This window comes from Mesoplodon densirostris, chromosome 9 (assembly GCF_025265405.1).
Source record: "Mesoplodon densirostris isolate mMesDen1 chromosome 9, mMesDen1 primary haplotype, whole genome shotgun sequence".
NCBI classification, from domain to species: domain Eukaryota; kingdom Metazoa; phylum Chordata; class Mammalia; order Artiodactyla; family Ziphiidae; genus Mesoplodon; species Mesoplodon densirostris.
Window position 1 is genome coordinate 15,289,261 of NC_082669.1, and position 26,602 is coordinate 15,315,862.

Here is a 26,602-nt window from a genome sequence, read left to right on the forward strand (position 1 = left end):
CCAATCAATTTTGGCCACCAATGGGATAATATGTTGTACCAGGTTACCTTTCATTCTTCTACTTTTGTTCCTTGCACGTCGTAGGCGATTGAAGTGACTGCTGATACAGGGGCTTCTACAGACTGCTTAATTCCCGTTATTAGACGGCTCGCACCACGTCCAGGTCCATTCCTTCCACGACTGCTTAGACGAGTGTCATTCCCATCACGGTCACTTGGTGGGGCCCGCCCTCCCGTCTGGGACCTCAGGTCACGACCCCGGAAGCACATCCTTCGCACAGGCCCGAGGGAAGATGATGATGGCGGCGGCGGCGGTGGCCCGAGCGGTGGTGTTTCCCGCGGTGCGGCAGAGGCTCTGCGGTTTCACCGAGAGGCTCCTGGCCGGAGGTGCTGCCGGACGGGTGAGCTTCCCTCCACTTGTTTGGATGCCGCCGGGACCAGGCTAGGCCGGGCCTCTCCCGCAGAACTCCGCGCGGCGAGCTTGAGTCTCGGGCGCCCGGCCGGGCCGCGAGCGTCGGATCCACATCCCGCCCCCGCAACGGCGGGTCGGGCCTTCCCAGCCGGGAGCCGTGGGGCATCAGGCGGCCGGGAACGCTTATCTCCCGCCGGCGCTGGGCTGGCTTTGGTCCCCCGCAGCGCGTGACCCGCCGGTGACGTGGGGCATGACCCTGGCTTACCGGCCCCCTGCCCTAGTCACTTGGGAGTCATTATAAAGAGTGCGTGGTGATCACTAAAATCGCAGTGGTTGCCATTGGGGGAAATTAAAAAGTGAGGACCCCACCCCGCCCGCCCCGAGTTCTGTGTTTTCTTAAAACCGAGCGTCATCATCAGCTCTGCTTGCTGTGAACCAAGGGGTAGCTAAAGGAAAAGTGTGTCTGTATATGTATATTTCTCGTGCGAGACTAGCTTTGTCTAGAGGAAAAGAAAAGCTGGGGACAGGCGAATAGTCTGTAGCCAACAAGTCAGTCAGCCAGAGTGTATCGTGAGCACCTGCGCTTCTTCCTGCCTGCTCTTTTTCTGCCTTTTTAAAAACTTTGCTTTTCTTAAACGGTGGACACCTTAAGCATTTCTCCGTTGTGTATAGGTATTTTTATATTTTTCGCTCCCTTTCTTGGCTTCCCCCACTCACCCACCCCCGCTTGTGCCCTCTATGGTGAATATTAAACATTTCTAGGAGTATTGAAATAAAAGTAGTTTCTTTCAGGATAATTATACTAACTGTTTATTTGCCTTAAGGAAAGGGCATGTGTAGACATGTTGCTGGCTTTAGAAAAGTGGTTGGTTGAGGAATGTTCTCAACATAGGCCAGCCAAGGGGTGGGTCTCAGTGGAATAAAAGTTAAGGAGGAAGGAGTACTTGATAGAGTCTCTTCGGGATAGATTTGGTTTTCTAATCAACATTTCATATTAGAATAGTGATAGGTTTTGCTTCTTCCCTCCACCCCCAACCAGTCACTGTATTTTGGAGGAAACAGATTGAGAAGTACACAGGCTGCTACACAAGTTGTTCTGAATGTCCCTGAAACGCGCGTAACCTGTTTGGAGAATGGACTCAGAGTGGCCTCTGAAGACTCTGGGCTCTCAACATGCACAGTAAGTGATTTAGTTTGACCCCTCATCAGGCGAGAGAGCAAACTGTTGATTTTAATTTAAGCTTTTCAGTTGGTTGGCAGGTGGTTGAAAGTAGCAGCAATTATTTTGCCTTGACAAGTGACTGTCACTTGGGAATCTCTTCCTGTGATACTTCCATACCACACAAGTGTCTGCATCTGGTTCTTGTAGCCTGTTGTGTCATGTAGTGTTGATAATAATGAGAGAGATATATTTGCTGGACTACTCTGTGCCAAATGTTTTTACATATATTATTTGATCTTTAAAATAGTTCCTTGTAGCAGGGATCATCACATCCATTTTACAGTTGAAAAACGAGATCAGAGAAGTTAAATGGTTTTGTCCAGGGTCACACAGCTAATACATGACAGAACCAGAATTCGAACCTAGATTTTCTGACAGTCTCTGATGTTCTTTATACTATACTTGTTAATTGACTGTAGTAACACATTGGGCTAAGAATCTGGGTCCTCAGTAAAGCTGGCAAGTAGGTATTTGTGGCACCCAGCAGTAGCCTGATGACCAAAATTTTTAAATCTCATAGTTCATAGGACTGTACTGTCAATCCACTCAAGAAGACTTTAATGTTAAGGCTGGAAAACATTTGTCAGAAAAAAGAAGAAGACTGCCCCCTACCCCTATCCCATCCCCTCAAAAGAAAGAAGATGATGTCTTATTTAATTCTTATTTGATTGCATTAAGGTTGGGCTCTGGATTGATGCTGGAAGTAGATATGAAAATGAGAAGAATAATGGAACAGCTCACTTTCTGGAGCATATGGCTTTCAAGGCAAGTTGTAAGACTTTTTTTTAATGCATTTTCTTCAAGAGGCAGTAAACACAAAATCTCATTCTCAGGTAAGGAGAACTATAATAGTATAGCATGTTTTACTTTTATTTTTAAAATCGTTTTTTCAGGATAATTACCTGAAATAATTACTGATAATTGCTCTGTAGAGCGAAACAAGGATTTTCTCTTGGGATGTAAGGGTCATCTGAAAGTATGTCACTATTTCTGAAGCCTGATGTACTTTAGAAACCAAATTTGGTCCTTACCTAGGCTTATGTCCTCATATTCATTGTCCCTAAGTGTTCAGAACAGATGAGGGATAAAGGAAGAGGTCATAATTTTTTTTTCTTCTTTTATTTCAGGGCACCAAAAAGAGATCCCAGTTAGATCTGGAACTTGAGATTGAAAACATGGGTGCTCATCTCAATGCCTATACCTCCAGAGAGCAGACTGTATATTATGCCAAAGCATTCTCTAAAGATTTGCCAAGAGGTATTGTTATTATTTATACTGCAGATATGTAATTTCCACAGGAATTCAGAAATAATTTAGTGCTGTTTACATTATGTTTGTTGAGAAAGAAAATGAAAAAAATGAACCAAACTTTGGGTGAGGGGGCACCTGTTTTTATTTTTTCCTCCAAATATGAGAAACGATAAAAATATTTGTAGGCTGCAGGACTTGTGCAAACCAGGCCCTAACACTTGATTCACATATTACTTCCTCCAGAGCCATACCTGTGTAGTGAACCATTTTTAATTGTTTTATTATTTGTTTACTTTTACTGCCTACTTTTTGTTTTTTCTCTATCCTGTTATCTGAATATTTTATTTCTACAAGTCAGAACAGATTTTCTATCTACTGACTGCTGGGCTTTGTTTTTGAACAAAACTTGCTTGCTTCTTTATTGCATTTGCACATTCTGGTTCCTCATCCTGGAGTGCACTTCTATCTTACTGTCCTTTCCATTAATTCTTTTCAAAATTCAATTTATTTAAACTAAAAAAAAAAACAAAACAATACAGATCACTGATCCCCCACCCCCTGTCCCAGCAATGATCAGTCTGTTCTCTGTATCTATGAGCTTGGGTGTTTTTTTGTTTTCGACTTTTTTTCCCCACATATAAGAGAGATCATATGATATTTGTTATTTCTCTGTCTGACTTCTTTGCTTAGCATAATGTCATTGAAGTTCATCCATGCCATTGCAAATGGCAAGATTTCATTCTTTTTTATGGCTGAGTACTAATACTCCTCTCTTTGTATGTGTGTATTTGTGTATCACAACTTCTTTATCCATTCATTCACTGATGAACACCTAGGTTGTTTGCATATCTTGGCTGTTGTACATAACGCAGTGAACACGGAGGTAGGTCTTTTCAAGTTAGTGTTTTTGTTTTCTTTGGATAAATATGCAGAAGTGGAATTGCTGGACTGTATGGTAGTTCTATTTTTAATTTTTTAAGGAAATTCCATATTGTTGTCTATCGTGGCTGCACCAGTTTACATTCCCACCAACAGTGTACGAGGGTTTCCTTTTCTCCACATCCTTGCTAACCCTTGTCTCTAGTCTTTTTGATAGTAGCCATTCTAACAGTTACGGGGTGGTATCTCATTGTCGTTTTGATTTGCACTTTCCTGATGATTAATGATGTTGAGAATCTTTTCATGTACTCGTTGGCCATCTGTGTGTCTTCTTTGGAAAAATGTTTATTTAGATCTTCTGCCCATCTTTTAATCTGATTGTTTGTTTTCTTCCTGTTGGTTTCTATGAGTTCTTCATATATTTTGGATATTCGCCCCTTATCGGATATATGATTTGCAAATATCGTCTTCCATTCAGGAGGTTGCATTTTCATTTTGTTGATGTGCAGAAGCTTTTTAGTTTGATGTAGTTCTACTTGTTTGTTTTTGCTTTTGATACCAGGTTCAAAAAATCATCACCAAGACTTACGTCAAGGAGCTGACTACTTCCTCAGTTTTCTTCTAGCAGTTTTATGGTTTCAGGCCTTCTGTTCAAGCCTTTAATTAATTTTGAGTTAATTTTTGTGTATAACAGGTGTCCAGTTTCATTCTTTTCCATGTGGCCGATTTTCCCAACACCATTTATTGAAGAGACTATCCTTTCTTTGTTGTATATTTTTGGATCTTTGTTGTAAATTAATTGATCATATATGCATGGGTTTATTCTGGGCTCTCTGTTGTGTTCCACTGATTCAGTACCTGGTTTTATGTACCATACTGTTTTGATTACTATTCTTTGTAATGTTTGAAATCAGGGAGCATGATGCTTTCAGCTTTGTTCTTCTTTCTCAAGATTGCTTTGGCTATTTGGGGTCTTTTGTGGTTCCATATAAATTTTAGGATTGTTCATTATATTTCTGTGAAAAATGCCATTGGAATTTTTTTTTTTTTTTTTTTTTTGTGGTACGCGGGCCTCTCACTGCTGTGGCCTCTCCCGTTGCGGAGCACAGGCTCCGGACGTGCAGGCCCAGCGGCCATGGCTCACGGGCCCAGGCGCTCCGCGGCATGTGGGATCTTCCCGGACCGGGGCACGAACCCGCGTCCCCTGCATCTGCAGGAGGACTCTCAACCACTGCGCCACCAGGGAAGCCCCACCATTGGAATTTTGATAGGGATTGCACTGAGTCTGTATATTGCTTTTGGTAGCTTGGACATTTTAACAACATTAATTCTTCTGATCCATGAGCATGGACTATCTTTCCATTTCCTGTGTTGTCTTCAGTTTATTTCATTAATGTCTTGTAGTTTTCCTCGATTAAATTTATTCCTAAGTATTTTATTCCTTTTGATGCAATTGTAAATGGGATTACTTCTTATTTTCTTTTTCTTATAGTTCATTATTAGTGTATAGGAACACAACAGATTTTTGCTTATTGACTTTGTATCCTGCAACTTCACTGAATTCGTTCATTAGTCCTAACAGTTTTTTTGATGGAGTCTTTAGTGTTTTTTATATGTAATGTGTCGTCTGCAAATAGTGATAGTTTTACTTCTTCCTTTCCAATTTGGATGCCTTTGATTTATTTTTCTTGCCTAATTGCTCTGACTAGGAGCAATTTTTTTTATTCCTTTTTTGTTACAAAAACTCTGAAGCAGAATAAGCAAGTGTTCACTTAAAAGATTATTGATGGGGCCTCCCTGGTGGCGCAGTGGTTGAGAGTCCGCCTGCCGATGCAGGGGATACGGGTTCGTGCCCCGGTCTGGGAGGATCCCATATGCCGCGGAGCGGCTGGGCCCGTGAGCCATGGCCGCTGGGCCTGCGCGTCCGGAGCCTGTGCTCCGCAACGGGAGAGGCCACAACAGTGAGAGGCCCGCATACCGCAAAAAGAAAAAAAAAAAAAAAAAAAAGATTATTGATGATTGTTTTCACAGCAATAAAATATTTTATTTTTATTTTGTAGAAGTAAAATAATTATTCTGACAGCATAGATACTTTTTGTAGTTACCATGTTGTAGAGTGTTTTGGATATCTTAAGGGAAAGTTATTACACAAAACATTTTCCCAATGGGAGAATTAACCAAAAAGTGTAGCAGTTTTAGTGCTAATTGGTGAGACTATTAATCTTTAAGGTCCTTGTATAGTTGTAGCTAATTTCATTACTTTGAAATTTTGGATTCCTAATAGGCTTTCATTAATAATGTTTGAATGCCACTTTACACAAGTACCTTTGTACATATGTAATTTGTGTATATATCATCTCATTTGATCAGCATAGTAATCAGATAAGTGTCTCCACTGTGCAGTTGTGGAAATTGAGGCCCAGCCCAGACTGTGACTTTCCCCGGATCACATAACTTAGTAGCTTACTGTGGACTCAAATGCGTGTCTTCTCACTCAGATTCACTGTGTCAGGTTGCTTTGTCAAAACAACAACAAGGGCCTCCCTGGTGGCGCAGTGGTTGAGAGTCCGCCTGCCGATGCAGGGGATACGGGTTCGTGCCCCGGTCTGGGAGGATCCCATATGCCGCGGAGCGGCTGGGCCCGTGAGCCATGGCCGCTGGGCCTGTGCATCCGGAGCCTGTGCTCCGCAACGGGAGAGGCCACAACAGTGAGAGGCCCACATACCGCAAAAAGAAAAAAAAAAAACAACAACAACAACAACAAAACAAAACACCTACCACCTGCAAATAAATAAAGTAAAATTTTCATAACATGGTAGCCTAACTTGTGCATTAAAACCAATGAAGATGAAAACAGTGGAGGGTGTGTTGGTTTGAACTGCAAAAAACATTGGTTAGATTCTTAATGATTTCCCTAGAAACAGTTTTTGCCCCAGGACTAGTTAGGCACTACGAACAGAGGGCTGGGCCAGGCTACTTGAAGGGACCGTTGATTCTAGCCTGTTTCTCTCCTTTATTTACACAGAGAACAGCAAAGAAAGCAAAAAAGAGGACTAGAGAAAGGAAGAGAGAATTTAGAAGACCTTTTTTTTTTTATTCCTGGCTTCTGGCTGGGAAGGACAGAGTCCCTGCCAGTGGGAGTGGAAATGGTAAAGAGAGGCGCTCTTTGAGGAATCCAAAATGGAAGTGCTCTCTGAGGCAGATCCCACTTTGGGAATTTGCTTGAGGCTTTTATACTCTCAGTTGGGTGAAACCTGGTGTGTGAGGTAATAATTAGATGTTTAGACAAGTGGTCTTCAAACTTTTATCATGATCCATTCTTACCAGTAGGAGACTTGAACATATATCCTCAATATAGGTATATGTATAAATTAAGTACATGTACTGCTGTACTAACATATACAGTATTACATATACATTAGAAAGAGAGAAGATTCTGAGTAAAACATAAATATTGGGAAAAATGAATCCCCACTTTAGAAGGTACCAGTCTAGACTACTACTTCCACATAAAGGAGGGTCTTCACACAGGATCCCTTGTCCTCCCACCTGTCTTTGGGCTCTTCCTTACCCACCTGGGCCTTTATTTCTCTTGTCTGGATAGGGTTTTTTGTTTGTTTTTGTTTTTAAATTTTATTGGAGCATAGTTGATTTACAACATTGTATTAGACAGAGAGATGGTTTTACAGAAAATTTTTTCTTTTTGCCCAGGATCTCGGTCCCAGCCTATTCTAGCAGTCTGTTTTGTCATGTTCGTTAGTCTGCAGAGGTAATTAATTACAGGAGGTCCTTGGTATTTGAACGTTATTGCTTCTGAGACAAGTCACCTTAAAGTGAACTTAAAACAAGGAACAGAAATTTACAGCAGAGTAACAAAATGAAACTAAAGTTTATAAATTTGTTTTATATTGACTAAAATTTAGATTGTGATTGCAACTATATACTAATTCTTCAAGGATAGTTTAGGTTTTCCTTTTTTGGAGAAGTATGTACTTTTTCTGATAAAATTGCTTAATAGCATGATATATCCTTTAATTCACTTGTGGCTTTTTGCAAATTAGGGTCATTTTTGTATAAATACTTGAGGGTTTTATCAGTTTTTCCAATGGTCACTTTTAATCCTTTGATAGTCATGTTATCTCTTTTGGGGTACCTATCGTTTTTTTCAAATGTTAATTGCTCCAGCTCTGTTGGATCATCATTTATCAGTGACTTTACTAATTAATGGTCAGAATCTAACCAGCATTGACCAGAATCTAACCAGCATTGACCATTAACTGCAGTTAAGTGGGGAAAGATATTTGAGAGGACACTAATTCTGTAAGTGGTTCATTGGGGGTATATATTAGATTACGATGGTTCTTGGCTTCTTAATATAGTAGCCTCGTTGCTGTGGGATCTTGGGTAGTAGATATTTGGGTGATGTCGGCTCTCTGTGTGTACCTGTGTGCTCTGAATAGATAATTTTCTCCTTACCATTGTCACAGAGAACAATATACAGTTATATGCAGATTTCCATGACCGTTTTGAAGTAGTTGTAGGCAGTCATTACAAGTGTTGTGGGGACTTCTGGCAAATTTAGTTTTCCTCAAGTTCATCTGTACCACAGGGGATTGCATTTCTCATTTTAATTTAGTCCTTTTAGGTATATCAAATTATAGAAACATTTATTTCTTCCCAGTTTAATCATTTAGTCAATATTGAGTGATGGTCACTATCATGGCTTCTGATGCTAATTTAATAGATTTTAAATAGCGAAAATTTAAGATTTTAGTGTTTCTTCTTGTGTTTTATTTTCAATAAGCTGTAGAAATTCTTGCTGATATAATACAAAACAGCACATTGGGAGAAGCAGAGATCGAACGTGAACGTGGAGTAATCCTTAGAGAGATGCAGGAAGTTGAAACCAATTTACAAGAAGTTGTTTTTGATTATCTTCATGCCACAGCTTATCAAAATACTGCACTTGGACGGACAATTTTGGGACCAACTGAAAATATCAAGTAGGTATAATTTTCAGATTTTTTTTTTTGAGAAAAAATTTGAATTGTGAAAATTAAGATTCACAAACATTCAAAAAGTATGTTTCAAAAAGTAATTTTTTTCCCCCAATAATCTGAATGAAATTGTACTTAAGCTACACTTTAGCCCCACCTAACTCCCAGGTGTCTGGGTTTGTAGCTACTTCTGGAATAAACAAGTGATGGTATTAAATCTTTTTTTTTTTTTTTGATATATAATGTTGAAATTCTTTGATACTTGTTGCATATATCCTATTTCTGACTTCATTTAACTTAGAATACCTTTAAGGTCCAATTTAATTTCAGGTATATTATGTGAGGATCTGTGCTTTTAAATTTCCTTTTAATATTGCTTTTCTTACTCCATTTACAGATCTATAAATCGTAAGGACTTAGTGGATTATATAACCACACATTATAAGGGGCCAAGAATAGTACTTGCTGCTGCTGGAGGTTAGTTTAAATTTGTGACTGTTTTAAACACAGAGTGATGTGCTTATCAGTTTGATGCTATTGGGAGATGTCTTTAGAGTTTTTATTTAGAGAGCAGATTGTTAAATGTGCTGGGTAAGGGCAGTGTGGAGCCCTGGAACCACACTTTTCCTCTGTCTTCTCTTCAGTAGAGTTTTTCTTTTTTTTTCTTTATTTATTTTTGGCTGTGTTGGGTCTTCGTTGCTGCACGTGGGCTCCCTCTCGTTGTGGCGAGCGGGGCCACCCTTCGTTGCAATGTACGGGGGCTTCTCATTGCGGTGGCTTCTCTTGTTGCGGAGCATGGGCTCTAGGCACGCGGGCTCAGAGGTTGTGGCTCGCGGGCTCCAGAGCGCCGGCTCAGTAGTTGTGGCGCACGGGCTTAGTTGCTCTGCAGCATATGGGATCTTCCTGGACCAGGGCGCGAACCCGTGTCCCCTGCATTGGCAGACAGATTCTTAACCACTGGCCACCAGGGAAGCCCGGTAGAGTTTTTCAATGGGAAAACTTAGTGACCCTCCAATATATAAGTGTGCACACATAATGGAATTTACTTGTAAGAAAAGGGCAAATGAGTGAACTGGGAGATAATGAGACTTGGAAGATGGTGTTCTACGGTTTGGGAATCTCGAGATTTTAAATTACTTCTTGAGAACCAGCTTCATCCTTGGTCAGGCATGGTATGAGTATGTTATGTTGTTTATTCATTCTTTGATTTGTTCGTTCTTTCAGTAAGATCTGCTAGTTACTGAGAAGGGGAAGTATATCGGGGATTAGGAGAATATTTAATGGGAATCTGAACATGCAAGTGGCATCAGGACAAGGCTTCCTTGTGAGAACATGTTTGAAACCAGTGAATGAAAGAAAATTCACATTAGATTTTGCTAGATTTCCTGGTAGTCTGAATTTAGGCAAATTGTACATTTTATTGGTTTCCAGTTTTGTGTTCTCTTTCTCTTTTTAGGACAAAGTGAAGATACATGGAATGTTCTTTTGTGTAAATTTAATTTTTCTCTCTTTAGAAATGACAATAAATTAAAATCCTAGTTGCCCTGGATAGACTTTAGGCTCATTACTTGGGAATAATGGAGAAGATGAAAATGAGGGTTAAATATCTTAAAACATGTTACCTTTTTGTGGCAGATAAGTGTGCTCTGAAGTTATCTTGAGTTAGTAACATTGTTTCTAAAATGGCTGGGGTTCAACTGGGGTTCAACAATTGAATCTGCCTTGGAAAGGGGAACACTGTTGGTTGGATGGGGCCTCAGCAGCTAAGCTGTCTGGGATGTCTCTGCCATTGTTGGTGGCATATGGATGCAGTGGGTTTTATCACAGTTCATTGGTTCATTTTGACATCACCAGAGTTGGGATATCTTACAATTAATTAATGGCCTATCCTAGATTAATTAGCATTTTGCCTTATTGGTACATAAGTGATGATGTTTCTTATCAACAGTGGCATCTTAACCTCAGTGAAATAGGCCAGACCTAGCTTGATTAAAAAAAAATAAAATTTACCGGCTCCCTGCCTTTTGGATAGAGGTAAGCAGAGGTGGTGCTGGGGCAGGAGCTGAATATCTGGAACATCCAACCAGGAGGGCTATAGGTGAAGGTAGTAAAACAGTGGAAGTGGTTGTTAAGTGCTGAGAACTGTGTACATGTTTGTGGTTCTACACTCTCTGCTTGTCATCCTTGTATCACCAGGGTCTTCCTATTGTTTTGTCATCCTCTGGATTGATACCTAAGGCGGCTCTCCTACATAGTGATTGTGAAAACGTGTGTAATCATTCACTGTCTTGTTTTATACCAGAGATTTGTTTGGAAAATATGGGTGTTGAGTAGTGCTTTTATGTTCTAATGGAATGTTTCATTAAAAAAAAAATCTTGTGATGATATTTTTTAAGGCACTTACCCATGTTTAAATTTGTCTTGTAAGTTTAGGAATCTTTCACTGACTGAATCTGTTTGGATCCCAAGTTTGGAAAATAAGGGATATAGAATCTAAGTAACTGTTAAGTTTTGGATGGCAAGTAGTGAGTGTTTGAATAGCTATAAATTTATTCAGAAATTTATGAGGTTATTTTTTGTTCCTGTATTTTGATAGCAGAGCACAGAGAATGAAGCATGTCTTGTATCCAGCTTTCTTTAAATGATAGTTATTCTTTCCTACTTTAAAAAATTTATTGAAAAGTGACTTTTCCTTGCTAGTTTGCATTCTAGGGCTTTTAATTATTTCATATAACATGATTCTGTATGGAAAATGGTATTTTCAAGCTATCTTATTATCCTTATCTGTGAATCCATTGGTATGCTATGAAAACTGTGATTGTTCTTCAGAATGAGAAAGCTGTGCAGCCCTAAGCCTTATAACCAGGGAAATCGTGTGCTCTGTGAGCTTACTCTTAAAAAGGCTTTTAGTCAGAGCAAGCAGTCCGTGTGTAACCTGTATCACATTATACCACCTTGAGCTTATTGTAAACAGAAGTCTTGGCAGTTCGTTGTGTGCTTTACGTTGCACTGCTACTGGATATATAACGCATTTTCCTTCCATTTAGGAGTTTCCCATGATGCACTGCTCGAGTTAGCACAGTCTCATTTTGGTGACCCTTTGTCCACACACACGGGGGAAACACCAGCCGTGCCTCCCTGCAGATTCACAGGAAGTGAGGTAGGGCAAGCCCCCTAAGCTAGTGTTTAACCCTTTGGGTTCCTTGTGTTGTATTTATGAACGTATGTAGCAAATGTGCCTGTTTCCAACAGTAAAATGGAAGAAGCCAAAGGAGTCCAGCCGAGGATGGACTCAGTTGTTTATATTCTTTCCTGTGCCATATATTTAACCACCTATTTTTCCTTCCTAAGGAAGTAAGGTTTTAAGGAAAATATAATTTGGTCTTTTTGTGCTTTTTCTTTGATACTATGCCCATTTTCCTATTGTAGGGCATAAAAGTAATCTTTTGTTTCAAAAACACCCCAAATTTTGACTTTTAATCAGGTTTATTCTTGGCTAGGTTCTGCCCACAGTACATTTCTGGGGGGGTAGCTGTTAAAGCCAGAGATTGTAGAGAACCTGCTGTGTGTCAGCTGTATCTTTAAGCCTCATTAGAAGCTTAGTTTGCCACATTAGGGATGATGCTCATATAGTTGTATCTGGAAAGAAGCCTTATGTTGGCAGTTGCATAAGACTGTAGCATTGGCAGTACAAAAATAAGCCTGTTATGTCAAGATTAGCTTAAATTTAGAAAGTCAGAAAAATTCAGACTGACAGAAGATTATTTCTACCAGTGAAATAATGCATCGCTTTTTGACCAGGTAATTATCTGGTGGCTGTGTCTGGACTATTTCAATTGGAGATCTTTTGGTGAAATTCTTCTAGACTAGACTATACAGTGTAAAGAGGCCTAATTGTTTAAAAAACAAAGGAGTGTCATGGAGAGCATTTTAACTTTGCAATTAATGGAGCTGGTGAGTTTGTTTCTTGTTAAGCGTGTTATATAGTGGTAATCTAGAGCTTTGTATCCTTTATCCTAACTAGATTCGAGTGAGGGATGACAAGATGCCTTTGGCACATCTTGCAATAGCTGTTGAAGCTGTTGGTTGGGCACATCCAGATACAATCTGTCTCATGGTTGCAAACACACTGATTGGCAACTGGGATCGCTCTTTCGGAGGAGGAATGGTAAGGGATTTTAAAAGTAAATTTCTGTAGTAAGTGAGAAGATGAAACTGTACTATGAATTCTGACTCAAAATATAAACTGATCCTGGATTGCATCCTGGGCCAGAAAAAAACAAATTTTTTTTTGCCATATTGGCAAATTTTGAATAAGGATAGAAGGATTTGTTAATAGTAATATATCAGTGTTAATATCCTAATTTTAATAATTGTACTGAGGTTAATATCCTTGTTTTCCAGAAGTGCACATTAAAAAGAATTCAGGGGTAAAAATGATATCTGCACTGTACTCTCAAACAATTGAAAAATATGTTAAAGAGAATGATAAAGCAAAAAAAAAAAAATGGTAAAGTAACAGGTGTTAAGGAATTTGGATAAAGGAAATTCTTTGCACTATTTATGTTACTAGTCTGTAGTCTGAAATTACTTCAAAATACAAAGTGTATATATTTATACTCAAAGATTTTGAGAAAATACATGTCATACAAGTATCTTAGGCTTCACATGCAATATAATTTCAATTTTTTAAGCAAACAGCCCAAAGCTCTACAAATTGGGCTGATAATAGCTAATTATTTTTATTTTAAATTTTTGTTGTTGTTGGCAAAGCATATTGGCATGGGTTATTCAATTTTTTGGTTGATATGGTTATAAATGATTATTAAACAAAGCTGGAACACAGAATTAGGAGTCATAACCATATCTCACATCAATCACTGCTAGAAGTAGAATGCTGGGCTGGATTGACCAAGGGACCCTGTAAACATGCCTGAACTACAACCTGTGAGGTCAACCCATTTTTAATTTTAGGGACAGCTTTGGCCTGATTGGATTTTTCCCTTTTTTTAATTTTAATTTTTATTTTATATTGGAGTATAGTTGATTTACAATGTTGTGTTAGTTTCATGTGTACAGCTAAGTGATTCAGTTATATATACACATATATATCCATTCTTTTTCAGATTCTTTTCCCATTTAGGTTATTACAGAATATTGAGTAGAGTTCCCTGTGCTATACCGTAGGTTCCTTGTTGATTATTTTATACACAGTAGTGTGTATATGTTAATCCCAAACTCCTAATTTATCCCTCCCCCAACCACGTTTCCCCTTTGGTAACCATGAGTTTGTTTTCAAAGTCTGTGAGTCTGTTTCTGTTTTGTAAATAAGTTCATTTGTATCTTTTTTTTTTTTTTTTTTTTTAGATTCCACATGTAAGTGATATCACTGACTTCACTTAGTATGATCATCTCTAGGTCCATCAAAATATATTATTTTAGAAGTGGGTGCAGCTACTAAATTAATTATAAGGATTCACTGCTTTAACATTATGAATTTCTCTGGGGATGATGCATTGGGCTGGTGAGATTCCTATAATTCTTAGTTTCAGTGAATTTTAGCTTTATTATTCAGATACTGCTGGATAAAACTGAGAAACTCGGCCTTTTAAGGCAGTCACGATTTTCACATCTCATCTTTCTTTCTGGTAATTTGGACACGTATACCTACAGTTCTCTTGGACAGTTTTTTTCCCTTACAGAATTTATCTAGTAAGCTGGCCCAGCTCACCTGTCACGGCAACCTCTGCCATAGCTTCCAGTCTTTCAACACTTCCTACACAGATACAGGATTATGGGGCATCTATATGGTTTGTGAACCAGCCACTGTTGCAGACATGCTACATGTTGTTCAGAAAGAATGGTGAGAAAAAATTTAAATCATGCTTAGAATTCCCACTTTAGACTAGTTTCTTTTTACACTGTTGATGCTGATTAATTTTTTATGGTGATGTTATTAGCATTTTATTAAGAGAACAAGACTTAAGTAGTAGCAGTTACTGCCATGTTTTTAAAGATCACAGATGTTTCTTTTAAGTCTCATGTGAAGCTGATTTATACTATAGAAAATTCTTAATCATTAAGAAGCAGATTATTTCAGAAAGATCTTAAAAGTTAAAAATGTTTAAATGCCAACTAGAATTCTAGGAAATATTTCTAAAAGTTATCTGGCTTGGAAAGGCTGTTATGAAAATGAACCTGAAGTTGCCATTGCTAAAAGAAAAATGTAGTGTTTTAGTCAAAACTAGTACCTTGAGACAGGCAGAAGGGCCCAAAGCTTCTTGGAAAACTTTTATTTAGCTCTGGTCCCTTTCCTCCACCATTCTTAAATGGCTTACATCTCTCTAAGTCTAGTTGGAGTGTAATCATTAATTATTAGGTTTAAGTTAGACTCAACTGGATTCTTTTGAGAAACCAATGACCCACTGACCTATCTATCCCCTAGCAAGTCAGATCCTATCAGATGAGGATTCATGAATTTTCAAAATGACTGTAGCATTTCTCAAAATGCGGTCAGCCTATTTTTATATTGTATTGAATCTCTGCTAACCATATCATTTTTGAGAAATTAACACTACCAGGAAAATAATCAGTATTATTTTAACTTCTGCTTAACTGTTGGGATCATTAGTAATTTCAACTTTTTACTAAATTGAAATCATAATCACTTGTACATTTGTGGTGTAATACATAGGAATATGGCATCCTTTCTAGGAATATGGCATCCTTTTTTTCTTTAGGTCATTAACTCATGAAACGCATAACATTTTCAAACTACTTTGACATTTGATTTTTCCAAATGGTTTTTAGGATGCGACTCTGTACAAGTGTCACTGAAAGTGAAGTTGCACGAGCCAAGAATCTTCTGAAAACAAACATGTTGCTGCAACTTGATGGTAAAAGAATTAAAGACATAAGTCCTATTTTCACATGGTTGACTTACGTTCCAGTACTTAGTTTTCCCTTTTCTTTAAAACAGGTTCCACTCCCATCTGTGAAGATATTGGTAGGCAAATGTTATGCTATAATCGAAGAATTCCCATCCCTGAGCTTGAAGCAAGAATCGATGTAAGTAGTCCTTAGATACTATTGGGTCTTGTGTAAAATGATGCTTATTACAACACCTGGAGATATGCATCATAAATCTTGCTTTAGCTCAAAAACAGGTATAGAATGTCTTCACTACTACAAAAAGGTCTGAATGCTTGTGTCTTCAATTTTTCAGGCTGTAAATGCTGAGATAATTCGAGAAGTGTGTACCAAATATATTTATGATAAGAGCCCAGCTGTTGCTGCTGTTGGTAAGCCTGGCTCCTTTTCTCCTATGCAGAAAGTTGGCTAAGGACTTTCCTTCTATTTAGTTGTAACTGTCTTTTCTTTTAATCTTTAGGTCCTATTGAGCAGCTACCAGATTTTAACCAGATTTGCAGTAACATGTGCTGGCTTCATGATTAAAATGCTCCTAATAAACATATTTTGAACATATATATTTATAAAACCGAGACCTGCAAGTCCTAAAGAAAAAAAAAAAGAACATCTATACTGGTAAATATGAATGAAATAACTGTCTCAGATTTTGAAAGAATAAGACCACCACAATGAATGGTAGATCTCTGAGCTCTGAGAAATTATACTGGAACAACACACTTTAAGTGTAGTTTTAAGATTAAAATTTTGTACAGTATTTTCAGTTTTATTATAAAAATGCACACACAACAAAGATTGTCATAAGTCATTTCTTGCCTCTACTTGCGTTCAGCACTTGCTCTTGAGCAGCTTTCTTTGCTTTTACCATTTCGACAAGTTCCTAGGAAGGGAGAAAGATGTTACTTACACCAAGAAGTTGTCAGAATTTGCAGACATTTCTAGTGTTTGGTATAAGTATGTAAAACATCCAGACTGGGGTAAATCTATACTGAAAAGGTTGATTTTTTTTAGTAATGGCCAGAGCTAGAAAGTTTCTAAGGTTGGTTATTTCTAATATTGGCCCCACGACTACTGTGGTATTGAATAAGCACAAAAACATAACTTAAATGATTGATAATGGAATCTATACACTAAAGATCTACAACCTTATATCGTTTCATGCAGTCCTTCTTTGTCCTGCCAGGCACTGCTTCTGCTATTTTTTCCCATCTTTCAGGTGTATTTACTGGGTACGTTTTCAAAGCTTGTTCCAAAAGCTTCTGTTCTTCTGTTGTCCAAGGGGTGAAATCTGTGCTTGGACCTGTTTAAGAAAAAATTTTGTTTGGAAAATTTTATCCTAATTGATAGAAAACTGTCCTGGAACACCTTCCCAGATGAGTCTTTTGGTTCACATCTTGGTAAGTGCCCATTTGAATCTGTGATGTGCAATCTTGAACAGACCAAATTAGACGCACATATATACCTCTAGGTATTAATTAGGGAAAAAACTTTGGATAGCTCACATCCCAGAAAAATATGAGACTTTAAAGCACAATATGCTTTGTATTTCTGGTCTATCACAATCTAATCTTATATTCACCAGACTTAAAAAAAAAATCAGATTTAACATACACAGTTGGACTGTTGGGTTCGAAACCACAATCAAGTCATTTAAGATTTCTGATAAATCTAGTTCCTTATATCATAGGGAAAAGAGCTGCCTCCTACTTAAAAACTTAGCTCGATGAGAGCCTGGAAACCATTCTCGTTTTACACTGGAAGAAACAAGTTTAACAAAGCTAAGCCAAGCTCCCATGGTTTCAATGCTGTAGAGCCAAGGTGAGATTAGATTCCATTTCCAGCGTGGCACTGTCATCACGTCCACTAAAAGCTTGTGGAGCCTACACTGTGCATCTCTACTAAACCAGACCTTTATGTTTGATAGAACACCTCATACATGTATCAGAAACAAATATATTCCTTCCTAAGGATGTAAGAAGTACACATCCCACTTCTGTAGGAAAATGAAAATGTGAAAATGGTTAAAAAGCTGATTTGGTTATTCTAAGTTAATGGATTACTGACAGCTTAGTTATTTCAGATCATGCAGTGAAAACACAGTGGCACCTATCCTACCAGTAGTGAGACTACCTCTTGAAATTATATCCTGTGAGATCAGGTACAAAGTAAAGCCTAGAAATCTAAGTTATTTCCCAATTAAAAACACACTCACAGACACAGTGAACAAGTTGAATAACAACACACCTTAGAACAAGGCAGAGAACTTGTATTTGAAGACAGATTAAAGACTGAAGCTTTTTTTGAAATCAGCTTTTAAATTCCAGGAACCCCTTAGTGGAATTTCCTTTTATTAGTCTGAAGCCCCATTTAACACCATAGATTTAATTCATTTCGTCTCTCTTGGAAAAAAGATGGAACTGACATATAATTATTATCTGCTGCTATGATCCAGGGACTTCCCAATACCAAAATGAATGAAATGTAAAATTCCTATAAGAAATCACTATTCCAAAAAATGTGGCCAGCTTGCTGTTTACTGGAGCAGTTGAAGAGACAGGGACCTGCCCATTAAATCCATAAAAGGAGGTAAAGGAGTCAGGCCCAAGTACCATATCACTCCTGCCTTCACAGGGTCACCCATCTGCCAGAAAGCACAACCATCAGTGTCTGCCTCCAGCACGGAAACTAGTCCCACAAGAAAGGGCTGAGAATAACGCAGTGATATCTGAATGTGTCTGATTTTTGTGGACGGCGTAAGGGGCAAGAGAATTACCTCCTTTAGACGTGCCTTCCAAGTGTTCTGAAATTTCCACTTTGTTACTTATCTTTCTGAAAAGAGCCAAAATAATGCCCAGCCTAGACAAAAGTCACCCGATTTTGCAAATGCAACTTGCAAACGCAGAATGATTTTTTCCTCTTTATAGGACATTAAGTCTCTCCTGATATTTTCAAATTGAAATTTTGGGATAATGAACCAGACCAAGAATACAGGAAAAGTGGGACTGTTAAGACAGGGACAGGTCATCGTGAAGAGTCAAGGCTGTCAGTTAATCCCAAAACATACATTTGGCACTCACTGTGATCTGGACAGCATATCCAAGGTTAGCTTAGTTTAGGGAGAAAAGGGCTGGTGACTCACAAATGCATGTAGTGAAAGAGAACTTTTCAAAGTTTTGTCAGCAACTCACAGTAGGAAAAAATTGTCACATCCCAGACACTTATACACATGAACAAAAGTTTCACAAATACCCACTTATGTAATAGGTGTAATGCTCTTGATATTTTCTATTCATGACCCATTAAACTGATTTCATGACCCACTTCTGAGTCATAATTTGCATTTGAAACATACTGGTCCAGAGGAATCAAATTAACTAGAACACCCAAGACATGTCAGCACAACAAATTGTGTCTGTATATAACTAGTTCTGAGCCACATAAATTGCGGGCATGCTGCCCCTTTATTCCTGTCTTCCCTTAAAAACAAGGACCTTTCCTTACATACAGTGTATTTTTCAAAATCAGGAAATCAACCTTGATAAAAAATTATCTAGTCTACAGACCTTATTCAAATTTCAATTGTCCCAATATCCTTTAACACTGATTGTAAAATCTTGTGAACAAAACAAACACAACCCCTTCCCTCATGGCATATGAAATGGAAGAACTGTAATTCTCAATGGTGCTGAAGTAAATCTGTCCTGAAAACATCTGCTTTATACCTTTCAGTCTGCTAAATGCTTTCTATTCCAGTCATTCTGAATGTAGACCGTAGATCTTGTATACTCTCACACAGATACATGGTTAGCATTTTCTACTCATAGAAAAATAAAATTTCATTACCTTCGAATCGTTCTGAAGGTGTTGCATTGTCTGCTTGACACACCACACCATGTTCTTTTTTAAACTTATCAAAAGCCTTTCTGTTTATGTCATCTTTTTGATGAGGGTCTGAAAAGGGGAAAAAACTTTAATACAGATCATCTCATTTAGTCTTTCATTAAATTGCGTAGATTATTTTTAAAATATGTATTCAAGGTAGCAAAAAAATTGATTTGGCAAAACTAACTCACCAAGTTTTTGAAGACTCTTTGCTTTGCCAATAACATCTTTGGCGGTTCTCTTGACTCCAGAAGAAGAATGTATGTTCATGTAATTAGCAATAACTTCCCATCTAGAGCAACCAATAAAAAAATAACGAAAAACCCCAAACAAAACCCAGAATGATCCCACGTTTATAATGCAGAAGGGTTAGCTATAACATCTAAAGAATTAGCTCTAAATTGGTGGTCTAATTATTACTATTGCCTGGACTATGGTTTTTGCTTTTCGTATGTTTAAATCAACTGTGTATAATCTTGGTTTCAAGTTTGTACAAAACCTTACTGATTCTGTGTAAAAATCAACAGAAATAGAAGCACACATTTGTGTATACTGCCATTTGGACACATACTTAAGGAGACAGATCATTCTGAAAAGAGAACCTTAGTTTCCTCATATACAGAATAAGGGAGGCTGGATCTCTAAGGTTTCTTTGAGTCCTCAGCTCAGACTCTGCAGTGAGCTCCAGTTTGAGGTCAGAAGCAACAAAGAAGGATTAAGACTGAAAGAGAAACTATGGAGCACAAAACCTAGTGCCTCGTATAAAACCACAATGGAATAAGCCAACATGAGAGTCAAGGTTTATGTCTTATGATCCTTAATTTCCTGAGAAATTGATGAAGCATCCTGCTGTATGTATGGATATATATATGTGTGTTGGTATAAGCTGCTAAGACTAGCAGGTTCAGAATACACTCTGCTTTTCACACTTTGCACAGAACTTAGTGTCTAGATCCAAGCACATCTCTGGAAGTTTGCTGTAACGTGCTGCTGTTTGGATGTCGACATTATCCCTAGGCTCCAGTATGTGTTGAAGAGAAGTTTCATTAGAACCAGTACCTTGAGTTTGTTCCAGCAGGGAAGAGATTCACAGCTTTAATTAGTAATTGCAGATCATCTTCTGACCAGTGTTTACTGCCGTTTCCACCTGCGCCAGTTGATTTCTCTGCATTCTTAGATGCTTGTCGCATACGAGCCTCAGCTTCCTCTTTCTCTTTTCTAATTTGCTCATTTATTTCTTCTATCTACACAAATATCATAGGTAAGTCAGGGACTTAAAGCATCTTAATACTCTACACTCCCTTGCCGGCTTGTGGTTCTCGACCCTCAGCATCATCCAGGCAAGGACCCTACACTCCCCCAGGCCAACCCCAAAACCACAATCAGCCTTTTCACTCTGGCTTCCAGGCTGCATATCTCTGCTTGAGGAACAAGAACCAGCCTTGGCCTGACCTACCCTGTATTCCTATCATATCTCTATTTGCCTTGGACACTACTTGTCAAGTCTACAGTCATTGGGTTATTCACCCACAAGGCCATTTCAAAGCTCATACCCACTCTTTCACAGATAATGTCATTTACTCTCTACAAAAAGGTAAAAGCACAGCAAAGTGGCCTTTGGTTTATCTTGAAGTTCTACCTTTTACACTGTCACTTCCGGTGTACCTTCAAACATGCACAAGAGAAAAAAAAATCTTTACTTGATGTTGTTGCTCTGTCAGGTGCTACCTTGGAGTCATCTCTGACTCATTTCCCCCCTTCAATCCCTTAGAACCCGTTGCCAAGTCCCAAGACTTCAGTGATTCCCGTTATCACTCACAGTCCAAGTCCTTCCAGCGAGATTCTTACACTAGTCACTTACACTCATCCAATGCCTCTTGTCTACAAATGCCAGGTTAGTAGCACAATGTTAACCCTGTGCTACTCAAAGATCTGTGGTCATGGAAACTGGTCATGTTGGTATTCAAAACCTGCGCAATTTGGCTCTACTCGTCTTTTTTTTTTTTTTGCGGTACGCGGGCCTCTCACCGCTGTGGCCTCTCCCGTGGCGGAGCACAGGCTCCGGACGCGCAGGCTCAGCGGCCACGGCTCACGGGCCCAGCCGCTCCGCGGCATGTGGGATCTCCCCGGATCGGGGCACGAACCCGCGTCCCCTGCATCGGCAGGCGGACTCCCAACCAGTGCGCCACCAGGGAAGCCCCTCTACTCTTCTTAACCAACTTAATCTCCCGCTTCTTCTTCCCCTCACTTTCTACTCCTACCTGTATTTTACGCTGCCCGCCTGACCTTCATTTGACACTGTCGTCCTTCAAAACTGGCTCAAACCCTTCACTAAGCCTCCCTGACCACTGCAACCTGGTGTTGGCACTTCCTCTCTAACCCACAGCGTTTACGGGGGCCTCCACCTTTTGGTCCTTAGGCCTTTCCTCGTTAGCATCACTGCTCCTGAACTCCTTTGTAGCAGCCATAGCATTAGGCTCTTCTCCAGATCACCTAGGCACGGGGCTATATCTATGGCAGGTTCTAACACTTGGTGCACTGAATTGAATTTCTGGGCCTGTTCCTTCATCTGTAAAGTAAAAGGTGTAGACTAGACAATAAAAATCTCTTTTGGTTCTAAATGTTATTATCCAACAAAAAATGCTCAAGGAATAGTCAACACAATGATCTTCTAACAGTGATTCTGAAAAATCTATGATTAATGTGCTAGATAACCCCAAATCAAACAACTAGATATGGTAACAACTATACACACTTAAACCCAATTTAAGTCAACCCAAAGAGAAATGAGACATTCTTTGCCCCTATAGTAACTTACATGTTAGGTGGGGAAACACTGAGGTGAAAACAATACTAAAGCAGAATTAAATGCTAAATACAGGTAGAAGTGATGTGTTCTTCTATTACCTGTTTTTCCAGAGCAGCTTTTCCTACTTCTTTTGTAGACGATGTGAGGGTTTCATTCAAGCACTGTAAACTTAAAGGAAAAAAGGGGATGAAACTTTATCCTAAGCCCAAAAGAAGACTTCAACAGCAGCTCTACAGTTATACCTCGCTAGTTCAAGCCGATCACAAAGTTTTTCCACTTCCTCCATCATTTTAACACGTTCTGCCTCATTGTCAGAAAAGTGATTCCAGGTCTAGAAGTATGAACACAAACATTTTCATCATCTCTACTGGCACTTAAGAGTACATCCATAAACACAACGACCAAGCATGAAGTCCTTGAGAGGTTCTTAAGTTGACTGTATGGCCTCCTGGCCACCGACAAGCACATTCCCCGGGCACCATGCAAGGCCTTCCCTGACCAGCCAGCAATAAGGAGGCATCACTAAATGGATGGAGGCGCAAAACAGAAGCAAGGTGATGGTGCAGGAGGCCTCTGGATGATATAAAACAATGATTCCTCACAGAACCACTGAAGAATCAAGAAATGCTATATAATGACAAGTTAAAATCCCTTCGTTAGGCTGCCTGTTCTGTTCAGTGTGTGCCAAACTGTAAAAAAGACAGTGTGTTAAGAAACAGGAAGTTCAGCAAAACCTGATGTAACTAGAGATTATGCTTAGAATGGAATATCGTGATGTGCCTGGGTGAACAAGAATTGGAAAGTGTCGGTACTTCTCGTGCTTCTTTAAGCTGCTGCTGACCCATCTCTCATTCCTCACTTTTCCTTGCTTCCTTAATCCATGCAATCTGGTGCTAAGGTTCCAATGCTTCTTTTACTGTGACACTTCCCTCGGCCTCCAAAAGCCTTACTGATTTTCTTCCTACCTGCTTGGGTCACTCCTTCTCAGGCTCCACTTCCTCCGTCAGTGCCTTAAGTACTGGTGTTTGCCAGTGTCCCGTCTCCACCCTCCTTGCTCTACACTCTCTCCCCTGGGGGATCTCCACTACTTGCCATTGAGATGTAGACGACTCTGTGACGATCCCACTCAACTCCAGACTAGTACATCAAAGTCAAGTCACCTACTGAGCATCTTCATCTGAGTATCTCAATGCACTCAACATGCCCTAAACTGAAATCATTCTTCCCTAGCCTTTTCCTCTTCCTTTGTTTTCTATTTCACTGAATAATGCCATCACCCATCCAGTATTCCACGCGAGAAACCAGGACATGTATTAACCCTTACGCCTCTTCCACCTCCAACATATAATCAATACCCAACAGGCAACAGCCAGTCTTACCTCCTAAATGTTGGTTCATTTAATCTACCTTCTTCTATTCCCACCATCTCTTCTAGTTCAAGGCCCATGCTCTCACCTGGATTATGCAAAAGACTCAATTTGTCTCTGCCTCTAGTGTTCTCTCAGCATCCTGAGCATAAGGGACTCAGGATCAGCATCACGTTTAAGCTAGCAAGATACATAATGCTCTTCCTTCCTCTGGCTCATTAAGCCTCACTTTTCTGGATCTCTACTCTCTCTCAGTGCTCCCTGATCTCTTTCATCTCTAATCCCATACACACACTGCTTCACCTGGCTGAATCCCACTAGATCCAGAAAGCCTTCCTTGACCACCTGTTCGGTACCTTCTTGTCCTAGTACCCATCTTAAAGTGTTTCACTGGCCTGTTTTCTTGTCATTCTCTATCGTTAACCAGCAGATTCTTGAAGGCAAAGACGGTGTCATCATAGTATCAACATCAATTATAACCGCTTGACACATAGTTAAGTGCTCATCAGATATTTGATGAATGAATAAATGAACTCATGCTGGAAAGGAGCTATAATAAGTTACCAAAGGCCAGAACTTTAACCCTCATTTAGGCACCATCTCTAAGAACTATTCAAGTTTTCTGTTTTCTAACTGACCTTTTCAAGTTGTTGATTCAGTTCTCATTATGCCAAATCTAACAAGTGCTACATGTGAATGATCTCATTTTATCTTCACAACTCTATTTCTAGGTATTATTTCAGTTACTGTATAGGTGAGGAAACTGAGACATAAATGGGTTGAGGGAACCTCCCGAGGACCACAGCCAGGCATGGGAAGTGGAAAGTTACTTCAAATCTGAGTCCATGCTCTCAACTACTATGATATACTGCATTCTTCTCAGTATAATTTTCTAGGTGAAATCTGAGGAAAATCTTTCATTTTTTCTATTTAGATTTTCCTCTTACTTATCAAAAGCTTAAAGAGACATCCTGTGCTTGTATTTTTTTTTTTTTTTTTTTTGCGGTATGCGGGCCTCTCACTGTTGTGGCCTCTCCCGTTGAGGAGCACAGGCTCCAGACGCGCAGGCCCAACGGCCATGGCTCACGGGCCCAGCCGCTCCGCGGCATGTGGGATCTTCCCGGACCGGGGCACGAACCCGTGTCCCCTGCATAGGCAGGCGGACTCTCAACCACTGCACCACCAGGGAAGCCCCTGTGCTTGTATTTTTATTAAGTGTCTTTCAAAGCCTGCTAATGGGGCAGGTTAATTTCAATTTTATTAACTGAAGATTTAGGATGGCATATATTAGAATACATATACTAGTGTCTAGAGCCTCTGGACAGTACATGAAAAAGTTTTCTATACACAGTAAACATACTTGCTGAATTTAACTACAATGGTGTAGTATACTGTGCAGCAATCTCTACTATAGCTTGGAATTTCATTAATTTATTCATTCGATGCTACTTGATATGGAACAACACTGGTCTCTAACTTAACCAGTTTAAAAAGTAAGACCATCTCTTGGACAAAACTATATTTGAAAACTTTTGGGGTTTTTTAGTCAATATTTTTTAGTAAAAACTGTACCTGAACACAAACTACCAGTACTCAACTGAATGATATCCCTTTATTTAGATAAAAATGAAAGCTTTTAGATCCTTAAAAACAACCCAAGTTTAACTTGTTAAAGAACTTTTTCTTTGATAAAAATTAATTATACACCATTAAGGAAGTAACCAGTCAAAACCAATTTGTGGCACATTTTCAGAACAAACGACCCGATTTCTCCAACCAGGGGAAGGGGGAGAGATGGTGATGGTAGGGGACCTGCAACAGACACAACCAGGAGACACACAGCGGAAATCTTTGATCTTCTTTAGATAAAAAGACATTGAGATAATCAAGGAGATGTGAATATGGAACAAATATTAGAATAATAACTTTTTTTTTTAGGTTTAAAAATGGCAAGATGGGGCCTCCCTGGTGGCGCAGTGGTTAAGAGTCCGCCTGCCGATGCAGGGGATACGGGTTCGTGCCCCGGTCTGGGAGGATCCCACATGCCGCGAGCGGCTGGGCCCGTGAGCCATGGCCGCTGGGCCTGCGCATCCGGAGCCTGTGCTCCGCAACGGGAGAGGCCACAACAGTGAGAGGCCCGCATACCGCAAAAAGAAAAAAAAAAAAAAAAGGCAAGATGGTTATGTTAAAAAAAACAAAAACACAACCAACCCTATCAGGGTTGCATACTGAATATGCATGTGTGAAATTTTTAAAAAGTGAATTTAAAAACGTTTATATTCTGAGATAAAATGTGTACAGTAGTTTATATTTCCATAGTATAGAAATATTTTTAAGCTTAATCAGCAATTTGCTTTACTTGTATGTAGTGCTTGTTCAATCAGTCTGACGTACCTTGCATGAGTTTCGAAGTTTTTGTCTTTCCTTCTTAATGGCTTTTTTCTGGATATCTTTTTCCTTCTTTGCCAATAACGCTTGTTGTCTAACTTCCTCTTCTTCTTTTTCCTTTGCTAACCGAGCAGCTTCTAATTCAGCTTGTCTTTGCTTTAATAATGGAAAATAAAATCATTTAATAAGAAAATTAGAATTCCAAAATGCTCTATAATCTTATTCAAAAAATACAATTTTTAATAACTTAAATTACACAAAGGTAAACATCAACTTATCAAAGACTGAAGGAAAAGCAGATGGTAAAGTTCTATAAAAATTTATTAGAAATGTAAAAAGGACATATTAGAAGTGAGTGTAGTATTAAGAAATTTATATGACATTATGTTTTTGCTCAATAAGAATTTGCTGGTAAGGAAGATTGTTCTATCAACTGTGCCAAATGTCACAATTCTTTCATAGTAGCACC

General features: G+C 39.2%; 3 protein-coding genes across 5 annotated transcripts in view; 1 reads left to right on the forward strand and 2 right to left on the reverse strand.

The window, feature by feature from the left end:
- Positions 1–296, reverse strand: part of NAPEPLD (N-acyl phosphatidylethanolamine phospholipase D) — an 80,197-nt gene extending 79,901 nt beyond the window's left edge. For both annotated transcript variants that reach the window (XM_060108149.1, XM_060108148.1), the window contains exon 1: positions 48–296. The gene's annotated coding sequence lies outside the window, so the exon portion shown is untranslated. The remainder of the gene's footprint in view (positions 1–47) is intronic.
- On the forward strand, positions 257–16,836 carry PMPCB (peptidase, mitochondrial processing subunit beta). Its single transcript, XM_060108144.1, has 13 exons — positions 257–400; positions 1,451–1,591; positions 2,312–2,398; positions 2,761–2,890; positions 8,568–8,766; positions 9,158–9,237; positions 11,808–11,920; positions 12,785–12,928; positions 14,463–14,623; positions 15,571–15,656; positions 15,740–15,828; positions 15,986–16,061; positions 16,151–16,836. The coding sequence occupies exons 1-13, from the start codon at positions 293–295 to the stop codon at positions 16,213–16,215; spliced, it is 1,479 nt and encodes a 492-aa protein (XP_059964127.1). The 5' UTR covers positions 257–292; the 3' UTR covers positions 16,216–16,836.
- The window catches only part of DNAJC2 (DnaJ heat shock protein family (Hsp40) member C2), a 29,374-nt gene continuing 19,204 nt past the window's right edge, over positions 16,433–26,602 (reverse strand). For both annotated transcript variants that reach the window (XM_060108143.1, XM_060108142.1), the window contains exons 10-17: positions 26,140–26,289; positions 22,621–22,709; positions 22,477–22,546; positions 20,629–20,813; positions 19,761–19,861; positions 19,531–19,638; positions 16,833–16,987; positions 16,433–16,567 (exon numbers count right to left, since the gene is read on the reverse strand). In XM_060108143.1, coding sequence (XP_059964126.1) covers positions 16,493–16,567; positions 16,833–16,987; positions 19,531–19,638; positions 19,761–19,861; positions 20,629–20,813; positions 22,477–22,546; positions 22,621–22,709; positions 26,140–26,289 — 933 coding nt within the window. In that variant the 3' untranslated portion in view covers positions 16,433–16,492. The remainder of the gene's footprint in view (positions 16,568–16,832; positions 16,988–19,530; positions 19,639–19,760; positions 19,862–20,628; positions 20,814–22,476; positions 22,547–22,620; positions 22,710–26,139; positions 26,290–26,602) is intronic.

What these genes read in the sequence shown, in the direction of transcription:
- PMPCB (XM_060108144.1), top strand. Translation starts at nt 293, where the DNA reads ATGATGATGGCGGCGGCGGCGGTGGCCCGAGCGGTGGTGTTTCCCGCG. An exon ending in AGTACTTGCTGCTGCTGGAG is followed by an intron (nt 9,238 to 11,807) that starts GTTAGTTTAAAT and finishes CCTTCCATTTAG; the next exon opens with GAGTTTCCCATGATGCACTG. An exon ending in CCCAGCTGTTGCTGCTGTTG is followed by an intron (nt 16,062 to 16,150) that starts GTAAGCCTGGCT and finishes TTTAATCTTTAG; the next exon opens with GTCCTATTGAGCAGCTACCA.